Genomic DNA, 24,017 nt, shown 5'->3' on the forward strand with positions numbered 1-24,017 from the left:
AAAGGATAATCTTATTTGTGTTTTAAAAACACCTTGAACAATCCAGACAAAGTTTAAAATGGAAATTCTTCTTAAAACTCCATCAAAAACTGACAATATTTCAAGAACATTCAATAAAAGCTTCTTATTTTTTAGGTTTGTAAGTTCTGAGAAACATGATCCCCACCTGCTCCACCTCCCAGAGCTTTTTGAAGGAAAAAAATGCCTAACAAACCCACTTAGTTGAAACCACTACATTCATCATCTGCTCAAACAGTGTACAAACTTCATGTTTTTGAGGTAAGAACATTATTTAGAAAGCAGAGGTAAACTCCAAATAGCAGGTAAGCTAAACACACATATCAAAAGTTACCTGTTTTCTGATGCTGCAGCAACATTTTCCTTGTCTCTGTGAAAGGAGGGGATACAGTATGAATAAAGTAAACACTATTGCCAGTGGTGGCAAAAAAAAAAAAAACCCAACAAAGCAACAAAAACAAAACCCGGGGACAAAGAAGATGGGTTGAGGAGAAATGTTTGGTTGCAAAAAGCATCCTAGAGTGGTTGCTCAGAAATATAGTTGTAAGAAACCTCTTCGGCTCTCCAAGTGAAACCCACCAAACATGCAAGTTTACTGTATGCTGCTTCTCAGTTACAAATAACTGTTTCAGTATTTAAGTAAGAGGAAGGAAAATTAACAGTTACAAATTAGACATTTTATGTGTGGATGTATATAATTTCAGGCATAGTTTTGACTTCAGTAAGTTCTTCCTTAAAAGAAAATGTCAAGAATATTTCAGCAGAACGCAGTCTGACGCCAACTGCAAGTGGTAAGAATAATCAGATTTGGGCAGTCCTCAAGAATCCAACATTTTTAAGTGATAAGAAGTTAAATGGTTAGCAAAGACTCATACAGGAAGGATTATATACGTCTGGCATCACTTAAACATTCTCCACCCTACCCAATTAAGTGCTAGTTTTCTCAATCTAAATCAGATTAGAAACAAGTGAAATCATTCCTTCATTGAGGTGAAGAGTAAGTCAGCCCCAATTTCAGTGATAAAGAATTAGGTTGTTATTCTGTAAACAAACACACAAGCTTACAAAAATAACTAATCAGTTTAAGTGCAAACAATTGTGTAGCTGTAAGAAGTTAAGACATAGGAGTCTAAGGCTAAAGGATTTTAGTCTTTATGAAAATACCTAAGTGTGAAATCCAGTTTAGTAATTGAGACGGTCTCAACATTTAGCAATTTAGTGGGTGGATGCATCCTTTCCCATTGAAAAGACTGTGCTTGAATTTCAGGATGTTTAAAGTTGAAATACATGAAATAAGAACATTTTTAACTGAGATCTAGGATCACAAAACACAAAGCAAATGTATCCCTAATTTTCAGAAGACTTTTCAGAAGGCAGGTTCGGTTGGGTAAATTAGGACATGCATTTACTTATACAGATTTGTTGGGCTGAAATTATTGTCTTACATTAACTTTGGAAAGCTATTCTTAATATTTTCTACATTATTAGTAATATTTAACACATTTCTATGTTTATGTATGCACATGTACATATTTATGTACAGTCACATACTATTTCCTTGGCTTAGCTCCCATAAAGCTATAAAAAACAGTCTAGTTTTTATCAGCAAAGGTTTGGGCATAAGTGTTCTCTACTAATTTTTAAAACCTCTAACTCAAATGTAACCCCTAAAATATATGACTTAAAGCCAGAGTTTCAAACCCAGAAGTAGATTTGGAATAACCCTCAGATGCGGCTGACTAAGAATGTTATTATGGTCAGAATGGAAGAACCGTTCCTGAAAGTAAATACACCGATAGGATCAGTTGGTGCACCACTCTAAAGCAATGAGAAACCAAACACCATCTTTAAGGTAACCAAGCCTTGAGTTCACTTGAACACCAGGCACAGGAAAGCCAGGGCAAAACAAGGCAGAGGAGGATGGATTAGAAACTGTGCAGGTGTGAGGAGGAAGGGTTAGTACACCAAGTGCCATAATCATGCAACAGTGTTAAAACACCGTCACAGCCTGAAAAAGAATAACGCCTTGTTTAATTCCAGTGTTACCAAATATTCTATGAGAAATTACAGTCAAGACCAAGAGGCAGGCAGTTGAGGGTCAGGCAGAAGCAGTGTTACTATTAATTAGTAACAGCATTACTATTAATCTGATCCAAACATTTCTGCCCCACTAGCTGTGGCTATACTGAAGAATGCAAAAGAAAAGGTCACTTGACTTTGAAGTCAGAATTTCACAAAAAACTTTTCCCTGAGAGTACAAGCATAGGATAACACTGAATGACAATGGCAGCGGGGAGTTGTGATGGTTTAAAAAGAGGGAGAGAAGTATAGTAAACATACTTCCACAGAATAAAGCAAAAGAAAAGCGGAGAGTAAAGGGAAAGCTGAGTTCAAAGGTACACAAATTTCTTCATGGTTTTGCTTCCACAAACTACTCCTCTTCCCAGGCAACAGGAGTTAATTCCCATTTGGCTAACAGTGAGAAAGGCTCATGATCAGATATGTCTCTTGTTGGCAACACCTGTATTTTGTGGAACAGATTATTGAATTTCCAGCCTTTACTACCAAATGTTTTTTTGCTAAAACTAAACGCAGAATTCACTTTTGAGTGAAATACACCCTGGCGGAAGGCTCAGTGAAGCTGATACCTTCACAACATGAAAGAATTTGGCTCAAAATACTATAAGTGGTTTGAATCTCTGGCTACACAGACTGCTTAGAGAACTGACAGTAGTGGATAGCAGCTTTGAGCTACCTGGGAGAGATTCAATATGTTTACTTACTTATTTTTTGTCTGCAGCCCTTTTAGAGCCCACCTGAAATGGCTTTTGGTAGAAGGGCCTTACTCAATGACTTCCACGAACAGTGCAGCTCCCACAGATCTTACTAAATATTGGACATATATCTTAAACAAATTTTATTTATGCAATATACTGTCTTCCAATTATGCAGTATATAATTTAATTATTCAATGACAGTATATAATTTAATAATTAAACATTTCCTTCTCAAAAAGTATGCTACATGATAGGGTCTTAAAAAGACAGAGTTAATGAAATAACAAAGAATTGTAATAGTTTGAGTAACAAAATGTAAAATTCATTTGCAAGCCAGGCTTGTGTTTGACAGGATCCTAGAGAGAGCCTAAAGAAACTTGGTGGAGCTTCTGCACCTTCCGTCTACCTTCTCCTTAGAGAATGACAGACCTAGACTTTCTCTTTCTTGAATAGCTCCTCTCTGATTCATTAAAATGCTGTAGACAGAGAATCATTTAAGCTGTTATGAAGACCTGATGACATAAGGAATATTAGGCATCCTGAGAGATCACATGGTCCTTCAACTCTTCTCTTTCAGTACTGAAGCAATAAGTGAACACTGTAATTGACTTGTTCCTCCATATTCTCATAGAGAGAGAATTCCTTTTTCTCATTGTACAAATGAGGAACTGAAACTTACTAGAATTGCTCATGGTCAAAGAGAAGGTCCATAGCAGGGCAAAGAACTGAAATAACTCCTGAATCCCAGCTGAGTATTTAAATTATCAGCTCTCCCTCTTTAATGCGTGATCATGGATTTTTTAATAAATATTACTGTTCAGTTTATCATTATTTTCCTGTATTGATCATCCAATAGTATTCTATAGAACCTTACCAATACATACTTGCTTTTTTTTCAAAGAAGAAATAGTTATTAAGACTTAGAGATTATTAATGTCTATATCTACTGAAATTTAAAACAATCCGGTTTTCTAGTAGTATATTGTAGATTTGCAGGACTTGTCCTCGTTACAATAGCTTTCATCCTAACAGGTACTTATATTTATGTAAACATGTTTGCCTACAAATAAAATCTCCTTCTGAGAAGTAGAAGTCACAAAATACTATAAAAAGCATTCTTATAGGGTGGCTGGGAGTAAAGTTATGTTAAAGCTATTTCATAATTGCCTTCCAAACATTTTTGTCTCAAAGGCACAAGATACTGACACTGCTGGAAGATGGGACACTGAGCTAGATTAACTGCTGTTCTGATCCAGTGAGGCTATTTCTACCTTTCTGTGTTTGCAGCCAAGAATTTTTCCATGGTCAGATGAATATCAAGCTATTAAGACTGTTTGTCCTTTGCTTTCCTCCCTCTAAGCTATGTTTTTGTTATCTTAACAAAGACGCCACAAGACACACAAAGATATCACAGGCAGTTAACTGGAGAGGACAGAAGACAACTATCATGCTGGTTTAACTAAAACTTTAGCCTGGGACCAGAAAAAAGGGGTAGAAGAGCTAATCTCTCTTTTTCAGCCACTGTAGTTAAGAATGTGAGCAGCCCACGCCAAAACAACTGCAATATATCCTACTAGTATGCCTCCATCCAAAATGGGGAAATACATTTCTCCCAGAATGCAGCCTGGTTTGTGCAGACAGTGCCACAGAATAGGAAAAGCATTATCATATATTCAGGGGAATAAAAAACAACCAGCAACTTTCTTTCTACGAGTAGTATTGAACTCAATCAAAGCATCTCACTAAAATCAAAGCAAATGCCTCCTCCGGAAGCATTTTAGTGGCATCTACTGGTATGCTGTTTTATTTAACAGTTTAATAATAAATGCATAAATGCACCTGGAAATACAGCAGCATCAGTGTTGGAGAAAGTTTACTTTTCCCAGATTTACAGTGATATTTGGTATGCAAGTATATGTTCTCCAATTTATCTTATTGGTAAACCCATCACTTTGATAAGATCAAAGACTGCAAAAGGTGGAACAATTGAGCTGGGATATGTTTCAGATAATTATTCCCTGTCTTGGCCTTAAATGTGCAATTTGACTTATCCGAATGGTTCCCTCTAACTTTTGACAACCCCACTGTAAAAGCCAAGGTATCTGCCACTAGGAACCTAAATGCAGGATCAGGACTTCCCATTTGTATTTGTGACCATTATAGACAAACCTAATGCACAACACATGTAGGTACTGTACACAAAAAAGTCATTCCCCTTTCACTGAAGTGTTCTTTCTCATCAGGACTTCACTTCTCCCTAGGGAAGCTGAGAGAAGAACAAGATCCCATTGATCTCAACTTCAGCTGGTAGTTTTTTAGAGCTACTTTTTAATCTGTGCACATCAATAAGAAAATTTATACTTTCTCTACATGATATTATCCTAAGTTTGAAGCTGCATCTGAAATACCGTAACATGTATTTTGTATTCGGTTCCTGAACCAAGTAAGTGATATGAATTACAGCAGTTGTCATTCCTTCAGAACATGGACTACATTTAATTTCTGAAATTCTCTTAAGTATGTTCTTACCTTCCCTCTCTCATTTGTAATCATATAACATCCTGGTTCAGCTACAACAAATGGATAGGTGGAAATGAACTATTAGGAAGCTATTAGTATTTAGGGTAATTTTACTGACATTAATGCAATTGAGAAGCAGAGTAAAAGGAAGCTGTGCCAGAGCTATGCTATTTGCCAGTTCCCCAGCTCACCCTAAACAAAGGTCTGTGAGCCAGTCTGATGATCCACAGACCACAGCTGAGTACCTCTGGGTTACACACGCCTGCTGAAAAGCCTGCTACATGCAAGAACTGCTATTTCCTTGTTAGATTGAAGGCAGTGCAAGGGAGTAGTCAGAAAGGTGGCATTATGCACTGGTATCTTAGTTAGCCATCTACATTAGTGGAAGGATATATATCAGAATCTTAAAGGTTGCACAATAGGAATAAAAGTGAAGTTAATTTTTGCCCATGCAAAAGCTCAGTGGTTGACAGAAGCATGCAGAAACCTGAGATGGTAAAGACAAAATGTTAAATATAGGTCAGTACCCTCAACCTATCCTCCTCCCCCCCGCCCACCCAATTGAATCTTGAGCTTTAACAAGCTCTGTTAGCTTATGCACTACTTTCCCTATAAACTATTCTGACAAAACCTTCATGGTATTTGCTGATTTCATTTGGAGGCCTCACTCTTGATTTTAAGAGAGTTCATTCGAGTGGATACACCATGTCTTATGGTCACCATCTTTGATCAGTTGGTTCTACAGAGAACTGGCTTGAAAACAAGGAATTTATGATCTCTAAATTAATTTTCCCCACAGGACTTCAAGGAGTATTTTGGGGAAGAAATGCATTATAGTTGATCAGTTTTCCCTTCTGGTTTCACTCAGAATTCCACAGAGACAATTGAGTTGTTTCACTATTACTATGTTTTTCTCCCTCTTTGGGTGCTAAAAGGTTAAAGTAAAGATGAGAATACAGTGAACTGATGTGCTTATTATTATTTACTGCAGCTACGTTCCTTTAATGAGAAAGCTACCTACAGAAGTCTGCATTATTTCAGGGGCTGCTATGGAAAAATAAGGTATCTCTTTCAAAAAGATTTTGGAGATCTGATTAGCATATAGATTGGGAGTTCTTGGCAATTGGGCAAGTCAGCAATGCTCATCATTGAAAATTATGGCAAACAAAGGGGATCAAGGTGCCTCAGCTTATCTTGGTGGTGTCAGATGGCTTTGATAAGCAGCAGTAGAACAAAGAATGGTATTGTGCCTGAGAGCAAATTTTAGTCAATTAAATTTTGTGTATATTGAAGAAAGCTGTTGGTCAAAGGCTGATTGAAGAAATTCATTATCTGGTACTACCACATACCATACCAAAATTCTAACTTTTTAACTTTGCAAACTAAACTTTGTGCAAGTATCCATGTATTTTCTCATCTGTGGACTGACAGTCCTGGTCACTGAACTGTGACACTGCTAAAGAAGCTACAAAATCAACCCAGCCCCTGGGGAACCCAAGTGCACAAGTGAAAAAATGGTGTCACTTCTTCTGCCCCTGAAGAAGACTTCAGGCAGCAAGAGTTGGGACTTTCCATAAGCGATAAAGAAGTCCCTAAAATATGCGTTTCTTGATCCTGAAGAGACACTCCACATAGTTGTGCATAATGAGAGCAAAACTGCAATGAAGATAAAGTGACCTTTGCATTTGTTACATAGCAAAAACTCACTCTCCTTCCCATCCAGGCAGGCGTGACAAAAGGGAATCAAAGGAAGGAGCCACCACAGAACCTTTCTCGTATTGTATTTTTATCATGCATGAAAGAAAGAGAGGTTGAGTTCTCATGCCTGCTTTCCTGAAGTCACACTCTAGCCACATCTCATCAGCACACACTGCATGCACTCAGTATTCTTGTGGCACACTAAACACCATCGTTGGTGAGGAGATGATTTGAGTAGAATACAAGGCAGCAGTATTCAGTAAACAGGTTAGTTTGTATCAAACGCTCTTGTATCACAGCAGAAAATGAGCATTTCCCTGTGTCATAACCAGACAAGCAGATTTACCTGGAAGGTCTTTTGGTTTTGATTTCCTACTGGCATCAGCTTTGCTGTATCTTCATTAAATGCTTATAACACTATGCTTTACTGGCAATACTGGGAAGGGCAGGGGATTATTATCACTATCCACATCCTGCATTTTGCTTTAATTTTGTCATAGAGGCTATTTAGAAGACAGTATTGTCACCAACCATTGTCCTCTGCTCAGCAGAACAGTCACGGTTCAAATTATATTCAGCATGGCAGATACACCTGCCTATCATCAGTGCTATTTCAAAGGATTACATGACTCATCAAGTCTTCAATCAGGAACCTATTTCAAGCCTCACCATCATTAACTGAGAATAATTTTCCTAGGCATAACAGCAGACTTACAAATGGTCAAGAAACACTGCAAGATGGGGTTGGTTAATCAGAAGCAACGCAGAGTGAGATAAGCTTAGATGTATTAAGAATAGGGCGTAATGAGGCCACACTTGGCCTTTTGCTGGAATGAAGCTAGTGGTTTCTTCAAGCTGTTCATGATTTCTTATCAGGCCTATGTCTGTTACAGTCTCTAGCAATGACATGTTGTAGAATGAGAAATCCAGCCCAATTTCTCCACCTTACAGAAAATGTCTGCCCCCTACTCAGACCTCTAAATAGTATAAGGAAAGATCTATCATGTTCATTTACTGGGCTTGAAGATCGCCATCACAACAAAAGGCAGATTTTTCAGGAGTTAGGAAATTACTAGTCGAAACATAAACAAGAAACTGGATAGAAAAATTTGCCTGACAGTTAAATTAACAAAGCCTATCACTTGGGAGGTTTTTTGAGAGGGACTGGCCTAAGCAGTAGAAATATACTGTAGTAAACAACCTTGCCTTAGTGACTGGTAACAGCACCTTCACAAAAGGTCTTTATCATGGCAAAAGTTCCTAAAGTTACCTAATATTGGAAGATTATTGTTTTTTCAATTACTTTTTTCCCTTTAATTACATAAATCATTGAAATTTTACAAGCTCGGAGCATGTTTAGATTCTATTTTTTGTGTACTCCAGGAAAAAGGATTACAACTACTTCCCTATCTGACTACATGGTTTCTATGTACTCAATTTTTGTGATTAAATTCATCTGAAGCTTAACTACATCTCCATTAGTTTCTTATCTGATCAAACTATGCTTTTCTGATTATTAAAAAATACCTTTAAAAACAACATTAAGTGTAAGCATTGATGTAATCTAGACATTTTCTTTTCCGTTATAATACATGCACGAGGACTATTTGAAACAAAGTGTCTGTGTTATGTTCATAAAACATTTAAGATTCACAATTCCTATTTATGTGAAAGTACTATTAATACTTATTCGGAAAACCATTTCATTTGATTGAAAATTAGAACTGGAAGATTTTTACTTAGGTACATTTGATGTTTATGAAAAAAATAATTATTGAGATGTTAAATTCGATCAGAATTACCCATATATAAATAAAATGCAACCACTGAATCAAAGTTTGATCTTAGCAACATTCAGGAAAAGTTAAAATGTTGCAGTTATGCCGATTTTCCACAGGCACCACTAAGATGGTGTGACCAGAATCTGCATTCCCATAAGGAGATACAAATGGATGTTGCGCACTAAATGGCATGCTTACAGAACTGCTATGGCAATTATCCAAGAGAATTGAAAAGCATTTTAAAAGGAAATAGTGCTCACTCACTCTTAAATAATAGTCAAAACTTACTATTTTTTAAGTATGATGGCTAGATTTTTTTTTTCTTTAAACACTCCAGTATTTTGTTGGTTCATACAAAGTTCTCCTTGAACAGTAGCTTTTTCTTCCTCCACATAAAGCAGAAAAAAAAGGAGTTGGAGTGAACTTTGCTCTTATATGGATTGCTGATATGAATTCCAGATGTTTGGAAACAGCAAAAAGTGCAAGACATTCAATTTAATCTCAGGCACTAATCTCTTTGATCAGAATCTCTGCTATCAGATAAAGGTACCTAATTTGCAGTTAATAGAATTTAATGGTAAAATAAAATATTGAGGGCTGTAGGCAGGGCTGCAATGGAGTCAGCCTTTCATTGCACAGAGCAGTGTTTTATCACCAGAAACTTTTGCTTCAGTCAGTGTTGAGGACTCCTAATGCAGATCGTTGAGGACTAACATCAAATGTTTCTGTGGAAACCACAATCAGTTTGAGTTGCATTTTTTGTTTCATTTAGTGGTCAGAGCATAAACTTGGAAAGGGAGTGACACTGCTCTTGGTGTACTTCAATGAGAAAACAGAAAAACCTGGGGGCCTTTGGTACAGGTTCACCATATCTTTTCTGACACAGCTTAAAAGCAAAACGTGGTAATGTTGAAACAAAGAGAACCCGTTCTAAGCACAAGCAATGCCTCTGCTGCCTTCACCATGGGCACAAATTAATAATCATTGCCAGAGAATATTATTCAAATGGAAATGCTTAATTATATCAATAGGTTGTCATTTAACATGTATTAACTATGCTTTGTTCTCATTCACATCTAATACAATATTTGTTCATTTCTCTTGCTGTTCTTTCAACTGCTCTGACAGGTTTATTCTAATTCAGATAACTCAATAGTCAGTAATAATTATAGGTAATAGAAGAAAGCTTTTTGACCAGATTTTCGATTGAAAGAGGAAGAACTTTCCCTTCCACAATAATCAGCTGAAGCAGTTATTGTTTCAAAACAGAATAAAGTACTCTGTAAAACAGGCACATAATTATTTTAGTTTTAAAACCTTTTATTTCAGAGAAAGCATGCTGCTATATACAGAAGAAAGATGTGGGTCAAAGCAAGAGTGATACAGAATGGGCAACATAATCCTTTAAGCCTTACATATTACTTAAAACTTGCAGATGCTTTTACAAACTTGAGTGCACCAGCAGAACTACATATTCTTCTCACTCCTAAATCACCTCTAGTAAAATGTCATTTCCTCACAGATCCTGAGCAACCACAGCTATCTCTAGCTTTAATATAATGACAAATTCAGGTTTCCAACAGAAAACTTGGAGCAATTATTTCAGCAAATGACTTCTACCAGTATAATATATTGAAGAAATATCACTTCATGTTGCTAATATCTTATTTCAAACAGCATCATTCAACTATGCAAACTAAGTATGTTGTACATTTAGCAAAGTCTAGGCCAGACTCAGTTAGTTTTCCTTTTCATCTTTCTTCCTCCTACTTAATTATCTTTACAGCAGTAAAACTCAGTAATCTCTCATTACTCTTCCTCCTAACAAAATACCGTCAATAACTTCCCTCCAATTTTCTTCTAGAATTAAAGTCAAAAGAGTACAACAGGGATGTTCTCCTGTCTGCTGAAGTTACATTTTATATAGTAAAGGACAAAAGCTAATCTACTTTATAATGAAGAACATGAACCAGGTTGTATCATTATTTTCACTTTTGGTGACAGTGAATGGATAACAGGCTAACAATAGGAATCTACAGAAGACAGACACTCAGAAGAAGAAAGGCCCTAGCAGTAAGTATTTCCTCTGTGTGTGACACTCTTAGGCTCTAACTCAGAACAGCGGTTAATTTTCTACTGTACTTCTCTGTCTCATGTATTTGGCTAATAAATGTGGGCTTTTAGCTTTTAACATTAAGGATTTGCGCTGACAGGCCGTGATGCCAGTTGCGCAATTTGGCAAAGCGTGGGCTGTTACGTTCCGTTTCAAACCTTTCCCTGTGGCATGAAGAAAGGGAGAGAGAGAAAGACAGAGAGAGAGAGACACACACACAGAGAAGAAAGAAAGGAGGGAGAAAGAAAGGGGTTAAGGACCATGGCTACCACTCCCCTGCCTTATAACTAGGGCAATAGCAATTTATTTGGATTTTTTCTTTGGCTTTCAAATCAGCGCAAGGAAAGCTGCACGACCCTATTTGAACCATGCACAAGAGGTTCTGCAGTTGTTCATTTCTGAGAAGTAACTTGATGCAGCTTCATATTCTTTGACTTGTGCTTGGTAATACAGGGCTGCTTTTGCTAGAAATGCAGTATAATCCCATTGTTTCCCTGCCAGCAGATTCTCTCAGTTTTTTCCTCCCTCCCTCCCCCCAGCTGAGCAGTGAAAGTTAACTCCATACAAGAGCAAAATGAATGCAGATATTTTCCATTCTGTAATACCTAGGGCAGCCTATATGTATCCTGCTGTCCTTCCTGGAAGGGCCACCAGCGACCAGTTCAGCAGTACCTTTCTAAAGCTTTTCTCAGTATAATGTAAGTGAATACATATGCAAGTCTTCACATTTGCGTATTTCTGGTCATTTGTGTCAAAAAGCAGAATAACACAGGATATTCAAAGCACAGTCCTGTGAAGCATTGGCCACCTCCTGCCAATACCCCTAGCTACTTCTGCTTGCAAGTTGGGGTGCTCAAGCAAGTTGTAAGCAGTGTTCAGCACCTCTCAAGATTTTATCTTCGCTAGATGTTCTATAGTTTAAATTCAGGTTTGGTTTTGGTTTTTAATAAAAACAGGAAGAGGAGGCTGTGGGATGCAAGCACAGTCAAGAAGCATATCAAACAGAATGGAAAATAAAATGTCCTGGTTATTTGCAAAATGTCAGTGATTCACTGCAAACAAGGTAATTTTCCTCTCATTATTTACACCCAAAACACAAGACAATTGTGTTAATGCAGCAGAACTTGAGACTGAAACCAGCCAAACAGAAATGAACAGACTGGGCTGCTTTTACTCCTCAGGCTGAAGAAAGCACAAAACAATACACAGAGTAAGCACCAACGAATTCACTGATGTGTCTAAATTTTCTGTTCCTAATAACACAGTGTCATGCAAGTAACACTCCTGAAGGAGTCCTGCTGTATGACTTCTCAAGCGAGCTTTCATGCTTTTAAGAAATTCAAAGATAGAAAGTATTCCTAGCTGAAATGCTGAAGCTTTATGATGGCATTTTTGTAAGTTACACGGCAGCATATTCGCTACAGCGAGCCTTGAGGAAATTTAAGAATTCCCTTACTGCTTTAAAGGCATACCCCTCCAATCACGGAAAAGGTATTCAGAAACATCTGTTTGGCTTGAAATGGATACCATCTTTCCGGAAAATATTCCGTAACAATCATCACAACAGCAATGGAAAGTTTTCATAGCAAGTTATAATCTTACACGTGCCTTCAGAATAGCAGTAGCATTAGCAAAGGAGAATCATGCAGTGCACTCATTAACTGAAAGGAATATTCTGCCACCTGAGAATTCCCGAGCTTTATAGGTTCTGTTCAGAGCATACGTTGTGAAGTTAGAAGCAGCAATCCAGAAGTGACTGCTTGTGTGTAAAACAGTTCCACCAAAACTCAGCTGTAGGGTTTTTTTCTTACTTCCCCCCCTCCCCCCCCCAATCATTTGTAAGAAACCTGATCACCATTTCAGTTCTTGCTGATTACACTGAAGAGCTGACAGAGAGAGACAACAGAAAGCACCAGAGAGAGATCGCTCACAGCATGCCCAGAGACCAGAATTTCCCACCCTGTGAAATCTCTGGCAGCTTAAGTTTTGGAACATGAAGGATTTTTCCAGAATGCCAGCACAGCATGGGATTAATGCATGCTGAATCTAGCAAGACTCAGGTTCCACAGTTCCATGGAAACCTGCTTTTGGGAGCCCAGGAAATGTTCCAGGTGATCCCAAACTGTGGGCATGGAGGAAGGCATGGTTGTACAGGCTGCCTAGAATAGGTACCGAAGAGGAGTTTCTACTCCCTTTTGTACTGGAAGAGTGGAGTTAAAGTACTGATTCTATGCATCTGACACAGATCCTTCTATCCTTTACAGAATCAAAAGTGCCAGGGGCCTTGCAAAAAGATTAAACAGAAGGGGGGTCCAGTATGCCCAAGAGAGTGGTATATGATAGATGCATGCATAACCAGGACTGTTGCTACGAGATCTGCAGTGGAGGATGTGCAATGTTTGAGGCACAAGACCACCAAGATGGGCAAGCACTATCAGGTAGGAAGGAGACCCCATTTCATTCCTTTCACCAGAGCTCATGCAATCTGCACTGTGTGACTACCTCGTATATGTTCCCTTCTACTTCTACTACCAATTAATGCCCTTAAATCTCTTTGGGTAATGCAGCTGTGCCTAGCTATAACCATATCTGTTCTTGTTGAAAAAAGGGTAACAGAGTGATACCTCACGACTGCAAAAAAATTATGTGAAGCACAGTGGATATAGTCATGTACTTTCAGTTACACTGAACACAACGTGCAATTTACACATGTTGATGTGTTACTAGAAAATTATTTTCAACATATCTGATAGCATGTTAAGTTCCAATAGCTATTATTTTCCTAAGCCACAGACTACAGCTAGAAAGATTATTTCTTTAAAACAACAGACTACTCCCAGACATATATAGGGTCTGTTAAATTCAGCATAACGTTTCAAATCCCATCATAAGGATTTGGATTTACGCCATTACATCAAAACAGATAATACACAATATATTTAATCAGAATTAAGCCTGCACATTTGAGAGAAGAAACAAATCCCTTAGGGATGTAATACCAAGCCTGATGTTCAGGCACGTAGCCATGAATTTCAGTGAAGTGCAATGGAAGGTTTATAGCAAACACAAGCTGAAAGTATACTTGTATTTTCAAAGGGAAAGATGACAGACATCTTTCTCACTGATTCAACATTTGTAACTTGCACTGAGATCAAAAGCTCAGAACCTTTATAGAAACCACATGGCTGTTAAAAAAAAAAAACTTAGAAAACAGAATAAGTGGATTGAGTATCAAAACCATCACAAACCCAGCCAGCAGCTCAGAGTACCCAGCGTGATACAGGGATTTGAAGTATGCAGACAGAAAACCAGGCTTGCATGCAGGATACTCCCATTCAACTGCAGTTTTTAAGCTCAACAAAAAAATCTGTAATAAATCTGTATCTATTTCCTGGCAATGCAAGACAACATAAGATGATAAATCTTTAATTCCTTACTATACCTCTGAATATATCCACTTTTTCAGTGTTCTGGGTAGATGACATGAAGCAGATATATCTACCCAGTAGCAAAAGCAGTCCTGTGCTTCCATATTCTACAAGTCTGTTTGTATTTATTCCAAGCAAGACATAAGCAAGTGATTATGGATACAGATGGAAACAATTCATTTATAGTATCTTTTCAGGAGAATAAAGTATCGCTCATAGGGTCATCCAAATAAATTGCTCGCAAATTTCAGTGCTATCACAACATTATATATTGTCATCCAGTTACACAATCAAGTAGTTACACAAGGCTTGGTCTTAGGAACCACTGCATTCACAGACCCAGTAAAGTACACAAAAGTTGCATGTGCAAAGAGTGTTCAGGCTTGGACACAAGCTTCAGGAATTTTGCACTGTCTTTCCTAGAAATGTGCTTATTTGTTAACCTTTTCATTCAAATGCCTCTCAGTAATAGCACTTTTAGTCATTTAAGTAAAGGTATTAGAATATTTGAAGACAAAAATATAATAATGCATGTTCATATTAATGCTGGTTTAAAACATCTTTGGTTATCAGTAAGTAGCAAACCGTATTTTTCACAAGGAGTTGCCTACCTTGACCTCCTCAGGGCTTCTTCGTCGGGATCTTGCACTGCAGGCAAAAAAAATGTTTCAGTTGAAAAAGAAAGGAAAGAAAGAAAGAAGGAAGGAAAGAATTTGCTTTCTGATAAAATTTTAAAGTTCTTTAGAAGTCTATCTAAAGGTACAATCATGCTGACTTCACAACAGCAGATTTTGTAAGAACAGCATGAAGAAGAGCAGACCCTTAGAGCTGGGAAAAATATTAGTAGGAAAGTAGCTGTTACAACTACTTCCTCATTCATTTATTAGCAATGTTTCACAGCTGTAGACAATGATCCTACAGAGAGGACTACCCGTTCTGCAGGAAAGCATGAGAAGAAACAGCAGATTTCATTTAATGAGAAAATACTAAGTATTTCCCCCTGGTGTGGGAAAAGTCCCTGAACTTCCTTCTGTCTAGATCAGAAACAAGCTCTGAGGTTAGTACCAAGCAGTCAGACAAACACTTCCATAGGCACAAGCAACAAAGTTCAGGCTCCCAGGACATTCACAGCAGTTCTGGGTTCAGATAACAGGGCTGATATAGCCGTAGGTTCACCACAAGTAGTGAACCGTGATTTTTTTTTTTTGACCTCTGGGTGTCACTTCTGTAAGACTGGGACAAGAGACATAAGTTGTTCATCTTTTTCTCCAATCAGTGGACAGCTTTGTATATCTAGGCTGCTGGAAAATGAAAGATTATGCTGCAGAGATATGATTTGCAGCTAAGAAGAACTATGGGGTCCCAAATGCTCATTTACTGTAGAGTCTGTTATACTTCCATGGCGAGACCCACGGCAGATCGAAGAATTTTCATCGTAATGTGTGAGACTGAACATTTTGATTTCACAGTTCCCTCCAGTTACACCCAGGGTTCTTAGCCCTCACTGACAATGACTGCACACTGGATGTGAGTCTTCCTTGAGTTATCAGTTGCTAATACTGGCCTAAGAAAATAAAAACATGAGTCTAAAATCAGAATGAGGGGGATGTTTTGTTATTCCACTTACTGTACTCAGTTCCAGTCATCTGGGCAAGGATCCGAAAAGACTTGGACTGCAGATTGGCAGAACGGCGACTCCAGTCTTCGCTTTCATCTTCAGGCTTGTTCTGAGTTTTAAGCACAGCCTGATACACCGGAGAGGCACTGTCTACGTGAGGATCTTTAAGAGGAAGGGTACTGCAATTCAGAAAGTGAAACGTTGTGAAATAGCACATGGTAGCTGTCTTCCCAACCTCTCTCTGGTCTTAGCTTCTCATCCAGCATAACAGCAATCCAAAACATGACTTTGAAAATACCATTTTTCAAAAACACCCCACAGAGATTAATTTTATGTGAATGAAGAATATTGTGGCTCATTCTGTCTTTGAAATGGCCTATTATCATTCAAATCTGCAGATTCAAACCAGTGTGAAAATGCTTGGAAATGTCTGTTCATGATTCCTCAGCCAATGCAGCCACCAATTTACAGTGGTTAAAATAATGGGTGGTGGCAAATGAGAGTATGCCAGGCAAAACCATTTATTCCTCTTTGTGGAATAAATGACTTGTGAATTTATTCTTGTCCCACATTATTTCTTATAAAACAGCTTCATGTTGATACTGTTTTATGTTATGTCTTATTATAGTTTGGGGCCAGTGTCTTTTAAGGATGCAATTAGAAATAAAACCCATATCTCATTATAATGTGATAGGCTTTTATAAATTTTTCTAGAGATTATTATTCTTTCCAAACTCTGAGTTAAACTTCCAGCTGCCATAACTCTGGATTCATTGTCTACTAAACGTGAAGGATAAGAAGTCTACACTTGTACTCCACTTGCGTAAGTATTTTGTATTTGAAATTTTTAACAGCAGAATGTATCTCAGAGTCTTATGACATCTCTGCAGTATGAACGTGCAAAGTGATATATCCAGGAAGAAAATCCCAATTTTGCACACCTAAAGTCAAAGCTACCAACCTCTGTAGCACAAGTGTCGTGACATCTCTTTGATTTATGATGCAAGCTAGAAACAGACTTAGTAACTTCATAGCATTTTTTTGTTTGTTTCCCCAGTGAAAATAACTTCTGCATAGCATACAATTAAAATTAACAGAGCTGCAGAAATATATGCTATGGGGATGATGTGTGCTTGGCATAACCTGGCTCCATGACTTCTGTAAATATAAGATCTATTTTTCAAGCATGTGATTTATTGTAACAGCTTTAATATGCTACTCCATAGAGAGCTTTGCAAGCAGCATACTCAACTTCATCAAAACTGTGAAATGGCTTAAAAGTTAAGGGCCATTTGTTCCAGCTAAGTCACTGCCATAAAATTCCAGAAGTTACCTGCTATAAAAGTTGCTTTCTTCTTAACTCAAAGTTAGTGTTCTCTAAGTTACCATTGTACAGAGAAAATCTACAGAGAAGTTGGGTTTGAAAGCCTGAGAGGAATCATGAAAAAGTCAAGAAGCATGTCTGATGTCCTACATACAGCAATTACTGTCATAAAAAGCTATTACCAGTTTGTGCCGTAAATATCAGTATTTCCAGCTGATATGCTCCTCTTCTTCAGCAATGTGTAATATATGCTCTTTTAATGGATTTGCACCTAACAATAGCGCAGGATGTGTTCTTTGAGTAAGACTGGAAGGGGCTCTGGGACATGATGTGTGCTTATATACATATGCTACGGGATTTTTTTTCTTAGAGGAATATTTATATTCCTCATAACTCCTGGGTAGATGCAAACTTCTCACTTCCTTGAGGATCCACCAGGGTACAAAACCCAGTTATTCTTCTTTTATATGTTTCACCTATGTGATGGAGCATAGCTTAAAAAAAAGCCTGACCCTTCACTTTAAGCTCTGCCACAGAACATAAAAGTTACATAAAGAAGTCTCTCAGCATGGAGGCACTTCAGGCCTATGTCTTGGTACTGGCTAAAAGCAGACAGGACCTTGCCCTGTAATATTGTCATAGGCAACCGCCTGACTTTGGCCAATAGTTAACTTTGAATACTCAGACTTACTTTTTAACCCCACTGAAGTTTAAAAACCTGCTGTGATATTAAATTTCACAGCTGCAGACTGTTGTAGGGTGGATAATAAGCCACTAGATAGATAGCACTGCCGATTTCAACCATGGACTACTGTGGCAACAGCAGTGTGCAAGTCATGGACAGTTCAAAGTCCTGTGTTTAAATTAAATCTTCTAGCTGAAATGCTTTGTTCTTCTATTATGACATTATCTTCTATAATATACAAAAAAGCAGTGTATGCATAGATAATGTCATTAGCTTAAAGGTAGTTAAAAAATGCTAAAGGCTGGACCACAAATTTCACAGTAGCAATGTGTGGCATTAATATGACATTAATGTCCTTATGGTAGATGATTAAGGCAGGAAATTGAGCTTGGTGAATTAACCTTCCCTAGCAGAGTGAAACATGCTCATATAAATTGAACTAAATACACTGGAATATTTCCAACTCCGTCTTTAATGCAACAGGCCTTTTTCATTTTTTAAAATCATAATTATATTGTAGATGAGTAACTAGGACATATAAGCCATTCAGCATGGAAGTGTAAAATAGAGCGCATTGTTGATTACGAGCATTTAATAAACCTAAATGTGACAGTTCATTCTTACAGACAGCATATAGATTCACATAACCATGTTAATACCTCTCTTCTGCCTCTTCTTAATTTAATTTTTTCCCATCTGGGTGTGTATGTGCAGAAATACCATGCATCTTTAAGCATTTTACTTTAAATTGATGTTATTGAAAAAAAATTCTTCCCAAATGGGTTACAGCTTTTGAGGACTTTCCTTATTATAAGCTATTTTAGTAGGTTTCAACAGAAAACTGTCCCCTTTTTTCACATCATCATACAAGTCACTCACTAATAACATTAAAACAAGCCTTAAAGATAGTCAAACCTCTTTGAATAAGTAGCAATGTGATTTTTTTTCCTTGCAATTCATTATGAACTAAGACTCACCATGTGACTCAATCCCTGGAGTCATGATTCAGATTTAAGTACATAAGTAGAAATTTAGGAACACTGTAGTGTTCTACCCCTAGTGTAGACATTTGATAAAATATTGTGACTTCAGATATTAGACTGATTCCAGTCTAAATTAAATTAACCCAACAAGCTAACAGTTCATTTAGACTGGTAAACTGTCTGACCAAGTCGACTTATTGTAGAGGATGCATGAGACTTTAATTTGCCCAATCACATTATTGATCCTGCTACTAGAACTGTTAGATCTTAATCCTGACAAAGTTATTGGATTTATGCATACTTGTATGACTTGTGAATTTGGCTAAAACTGCATAACAGAATTTAGAAGAGGTTTAACAGAAATGCACTTGAAATGTACTGACCACATAGTTAAACTGCAACTCTTGGCTCTTGGTATAGCAAAATCAATTAAAACAAAGCAACATAGAGCAGAAAAGATATAAAGTCAGGGCATTCTATTTTTTCTACTTTTAAGTTCCAGCATGAGGTCTGAATAACTGCAGCAGAAATAATTCATATGCTTTCCTTTGTGTTTTCGATTTCCATGGGTTATATTTTCCAAGTGACATGAACCTGATTCTGATCTCACTAAGCTAAAACATCACCAATTTTGAATGGTCAAGCTAGAAAATGAATTCTTATCCTAAGCCTGTCTCTTCATCACTGATAAAAGTAGTAAGCAGCATTTCCAGCTATTGTCTGCCACAGAGAACAGAAGCCCTCTAGATCTGCAGTCTGAATATGCTTACCATCACCCTGTGGCTTCAGGGCTTATCTCTAATGCAAAATGAAAAGCCCAAAGAAGAGCAATTAAGTGCTGAGACCAAATGATAGGCAGAGAATTGAGACAAACTGAAGCAGTATACAATGGTCTACTTTTATATGACAGTCGTCTCAGACAAATACGTCTGCATAAGCATAATCAATCAGACTCTATCAGCTAAGCAAACTAAGAACATCTTTGGTTTCCACAGCAAATTAAAGTTCAGAATATCACAAAGGTCAAAGCAACACCTTAAGGAAATGAGTTACAGGTTTAATTAAAAGCTTATCAGTCAGTGGGTAGGCTGTTATATCAGCACACACCTTGTCTTTATATCTAGACCAAAAATGCTGTGTTAATTGTAATAAAACAATCTACTGAGAAACTTGCTTAGTCACTGTTACCAGTTTAAAAAACAGAAGTTACAAGAGAGGCTGTAGCTCACAGCACAGTAGATTTAGAAATTCCCCTGCACCTGACCGTGTATAAAAATAGGAACATCAGTTTATTCTGGGGCCAGGTGAATGTCAGGCTTAAGAGTCACATTCCAAAATGAAGGACAAGCTTAAACAGTAGTTTACGTACTGGATCTTGAAGAAAAACTTTTCTGCAACATTACAGGGGAGAACATAGTCATGGAGTTAGTTGTGTGCAAAGACTAGTGTTCCTCTAGAACTGCCTGATACGAAAGGATTAATGGAAGTAATAATTTCAAAACCAGCCATGCAATAGGTGGATTCCGTGTTCAAAATGAGGATAAATACTTAGAACAGAGCTTTTGCTAGTGGCATTCAACACAGCTCTTGCTGTGACTGGTGTAATGACTCAACAGTCCATGAAAACCTATTTTTTATTTGTTATCTCTGTATCCATTCATTTAACTCTTTTCAAGATATGTGTATATACCAATAAAATTATTTACCACATTATGATTTATGATTCAAGCCTCTGTAGTTTTTCAGATTCTTTACTTCATAATTTTGCATGTTAAAACAAATCCCTGCCCCTCAGAAGTGTGCTGGTCTTCCAGTTCTAGTTGCACTCGTTGGCCTTCTCTCAGTCTATCTGTGATTTTCTAGAAAGGGCATTTTCTACTCCCCATAGCACAGGGTGTTTTGATCTCTTCCACTGGTGGGAAAAGACTGTAACATTTTCCAGTGCAGCAGAACCGCTCCCGTGACTGGAAGTGCATTTCAGAGATTCTTTTAATGTGCTGTTCAGAAAATGAAAAGGATCCACATGCTCAGTAGTGCAACTTTATAATCATCTAGCCATTAAAATAGGTAAAACTTTTAAACATTGCTATTCCCATTACAACGTTACAGCATTTAGTAGAAAATGACAATATATCACAAAGTATCTCTCATAATCAATGACTATGAAAGACAGGAACCCTTATAAAGAACACTGATAGAATGAATTTTTTTCATCCTACTTTGCTAATTGGAATGAGTCTACATACCCCTGTGGAGATTCACCAAGTCATGGTCAAAACCAGCTAAAGGTATTGTTTGGAAACCATCATTAGGGAGAGTTGCAATGAACAGAATGATGTTGGGGCAAAAAAATCAGTGAGGGGAAAAAAGGAATTAAAAAAAAAAAGGAAAGAAATGGACAGTAAAAGAGAGAACAAGCAAATATATAAAACTATCTACCTGTTTAACAGGCCTGCAGCTAACTTACCAAAAAGAAGCTATGTTACAGTGTGTTGCTATACCTGTATTTTGTCACATGAAAAGAAGGGAAGTTCTCTTTTGGGTAGAAAGATACCAAGTAAGAGAGAAACCTGGCTACATTCATCACATGTGTAATTTCAGTTTAGCCATCACAACCGAGGATAAGATGATCAGCTAAGATTACCAGAAACATGCATTAGAAAAGCAGGATTAAAGATCAATGGATTTTGCCATAGTCCAAAGCATATGTGTGAGACACATGTACACTATGTGAACTAGGGCTAGGAATAATACAACGTAACACTCCATTCTGAAGAACAGAACAGTAGCCAATACTAAGTAAGTACTTTGCATTCTTCATGGATCAATACAAATTCCATCCCCTTTTTCTGGTGAGTTGTGCATATAATACAGTGCTTATTACAAAGCACAGTCATCATAAATAAAAATTCATCCAATGTCATTTCTAGAGCACTAGATATATTTTTGTGGAGCTTACCAGTTCTAGAAAGAATACCAGAAGAGAAATGTTACATTTTCCAACTGTCCAGCCTTTTAACTTCACAACGATTAAGTGCCCTCAAACACTGTCTAGGCACGATTTGTGTTTTTCACGTGTAAGAGACTCCAAAAGGAAAAAAAAAGGTCCAGAAAGAGGTGCTGTGTCATGCGTGCAGGGACTGTGAGACGCATCATGCAGAAATACACCATTACACACAAGGAAATAACCTTACCCAGCAAATTCTCCACCCTGGGCTTGTGCCTGGCCTGCAATGGCATCCATGATAGCATCTTGGGAATACATGCTGATCGGGGTGTTATACTGGGCGTGAATTATAGTAGCCTTCCCGCCTAGGCCTTTCACCTCAATGGGTTTGTGTGTAGACAGGGCAGAGTCCTTCAGGACATTGGGGTTGAACCGCTCCGTGAACTCCGTGCTGGGTTATGCAAGAGTGAGGGTTGACAGGGAAGGGAGGGGAAGAAAGGAGAAAGGTGTGATAGTTAAGTGAGAGAAAAAAGCACCAAGAGAGGAGCGTGCATGTCTGTTCATGGCATCTCACCACAAAAGCTTCTGATCAGAGGGTAAGAGACAACCTTAAAGTAACAGATAAAAGCTGTCTGTGCTAGCAGGTGACATTTTTGTGTTGGCTCAAGTATAAAGAGACAAAAAGGTGAAACAGTTGTCACTGCATAAAGGCTCATGACAAACCCTTAAGTATTTATGTGATGCTTACATATATTAAAATTCTATTCTTACATGCATACATACATGTAAGGGTATAGAAACATACACACACACATATATATGCATGCCCATACATACTGCAGAGAATTTCCAATTTATTCATCCATTCATTCATTCAGAAGGGTCTTACAAAGTGCTACAGAATGCAATGGGGTGAACAGATGACAGGCCATCTATAATTTAGAAGGTTCCAATACTTTCTGTCTGGATTATTAATCATAGTGAAATTTAGTACTTGTGCCTTTTAATCTCCAAAGCTTTCCTAACAAAGACTAAATTAATCTTCCCAAAATGTCAGTACAACCAGCCGTAAGTGTTGCCAGAGCGTGAAAAATGCTCAGCCTCAGATCAAAATATCCTACATTGCGATCAACAGAACTGCAGCTGGAAGAGTAGCCACCATATTTTCCAGTGGCTACATTTATAAGGAAGGACACTTTTTTGAGAACATGAGCCATAAGCAAGTTAATCAAAGCTCCCATTGCAACAAAATGAGTCAGACTTCAACTAAAGAGCCCCTGGCTTCCTTGCAGTGCCTAGCTGTACATGCTCTAGCCTGAGAGTTAGGACTATTGCCTGAAGTTTCAATGAGCAAGCTAAACCTCAGCTGTCTATCACTGGAGTAGATGCTCTTCCCCAACCTATGGGAGACCAGATGAATCTCTAGTCTGCTGTTCCTGTCCTGAGAGCAGCAGGATCCCAGCAGTATAGATTTTGTATGCTCATGAAAGTTGGCAAAACTGGTAATTCTGTCCTTTGGGAAATAACGGGTATTTCACAAAGGTTTCCCTTTGAACTGAGCCCAAAAGCTGGAAATGGTTATGTGTCTGCCCCCCCAAAAAATCTGCAAAATGTAGTCCTGTTTGATCGGAACATTCTTCCTTTTCATTTTGAAACCATTACACCAAAAGTTTATCAGATAATATAATGTCTTTGTCTGATTTTTTTCCTGTGGCTGAACAGCTTCTCTGGTTGGCAAGGGAACAATACTGTGCCTGTCTGCTGTGGGTCAGCCCCAGAGGATGAGTATTCAAACTGAACCCTCAACCTGGCATGAAGGAAAAAGGAAAATCAAGTGAAGCTGGCAGCCATCTGATTTAGTTTTCCCAAGATGATCAAAGGTGATGTGCCAGCTCTGAACCCAGCCAGGGGATTTCTCTATGTTTTCAGCCTTTTGTTTGGTGGGATGCTCTGACTGAAGATTGACAGTAAGAGAGATACAGTCACACATCATTCAACATACCTGACAGAACACTAAAAGCCACATGCTCAAGGAATAAAGGCATAAATAAGCACATGCTGCATTACAGCCACAGGCTTTAGTTACATACATCAACATTTTAAGGGAGGGGACTGGGAAACTGCA

At 37.9% G+C, this 24,017-nt stretch overlaps 1 protein-coding gene across 8 annotated transcripts in view; it reads right to left on the reverse strand.

The window, feature by feature from the left end:
* LDB3 (LIM domain binding 3) overlaps positions 1-24,017 on the reverse strand; it is a 131,787-nt gene that overhangs the window by 40,552 nt on the left and 67,218 nt on the right. For 6 of the 8 annotated variants that reach the window (XM_065670819.1, XM_065670822.1, XM_065670826.1 and 3 more), the window contains exons 6-8: positions 15,963-16,132; positions 14,947-14,983; positions 353-388 (exon numbers count right to left, since the gene is read on the reverse strand). In XM_065670819.1, coding sequence (XP_065526891.1) covers positions 353-388; positions 14,947-14,983; positions 15,963-16,132 — 243 coding nt within the window. Of the gene's footprint in view, positions 1-352; positions 389-10,093; positions 11,072-14,946; positions 14,984-15,962; positions 16,133-22,139; positions 22,344-24,017 lie in introns of those variants that run through there. The other 2 variants (XM_065670825.1, XM_065670827.1) reach the window with 2 other exon arrangements.

Source organism: Lathamus discolor, chromosome 3, assembly GCF_037157495.1.
Source record: "Lathamus discolor isolate bLatDis1 chromosome 3, bLatDis1.hap1, whole genome shotgun sequence".
Lineage (NCBI taxonomy): Eukaryota > Metazoa > Chordata > Aves > Psittaciformes > Psittacidae > Lathamus > Lathamus discolor.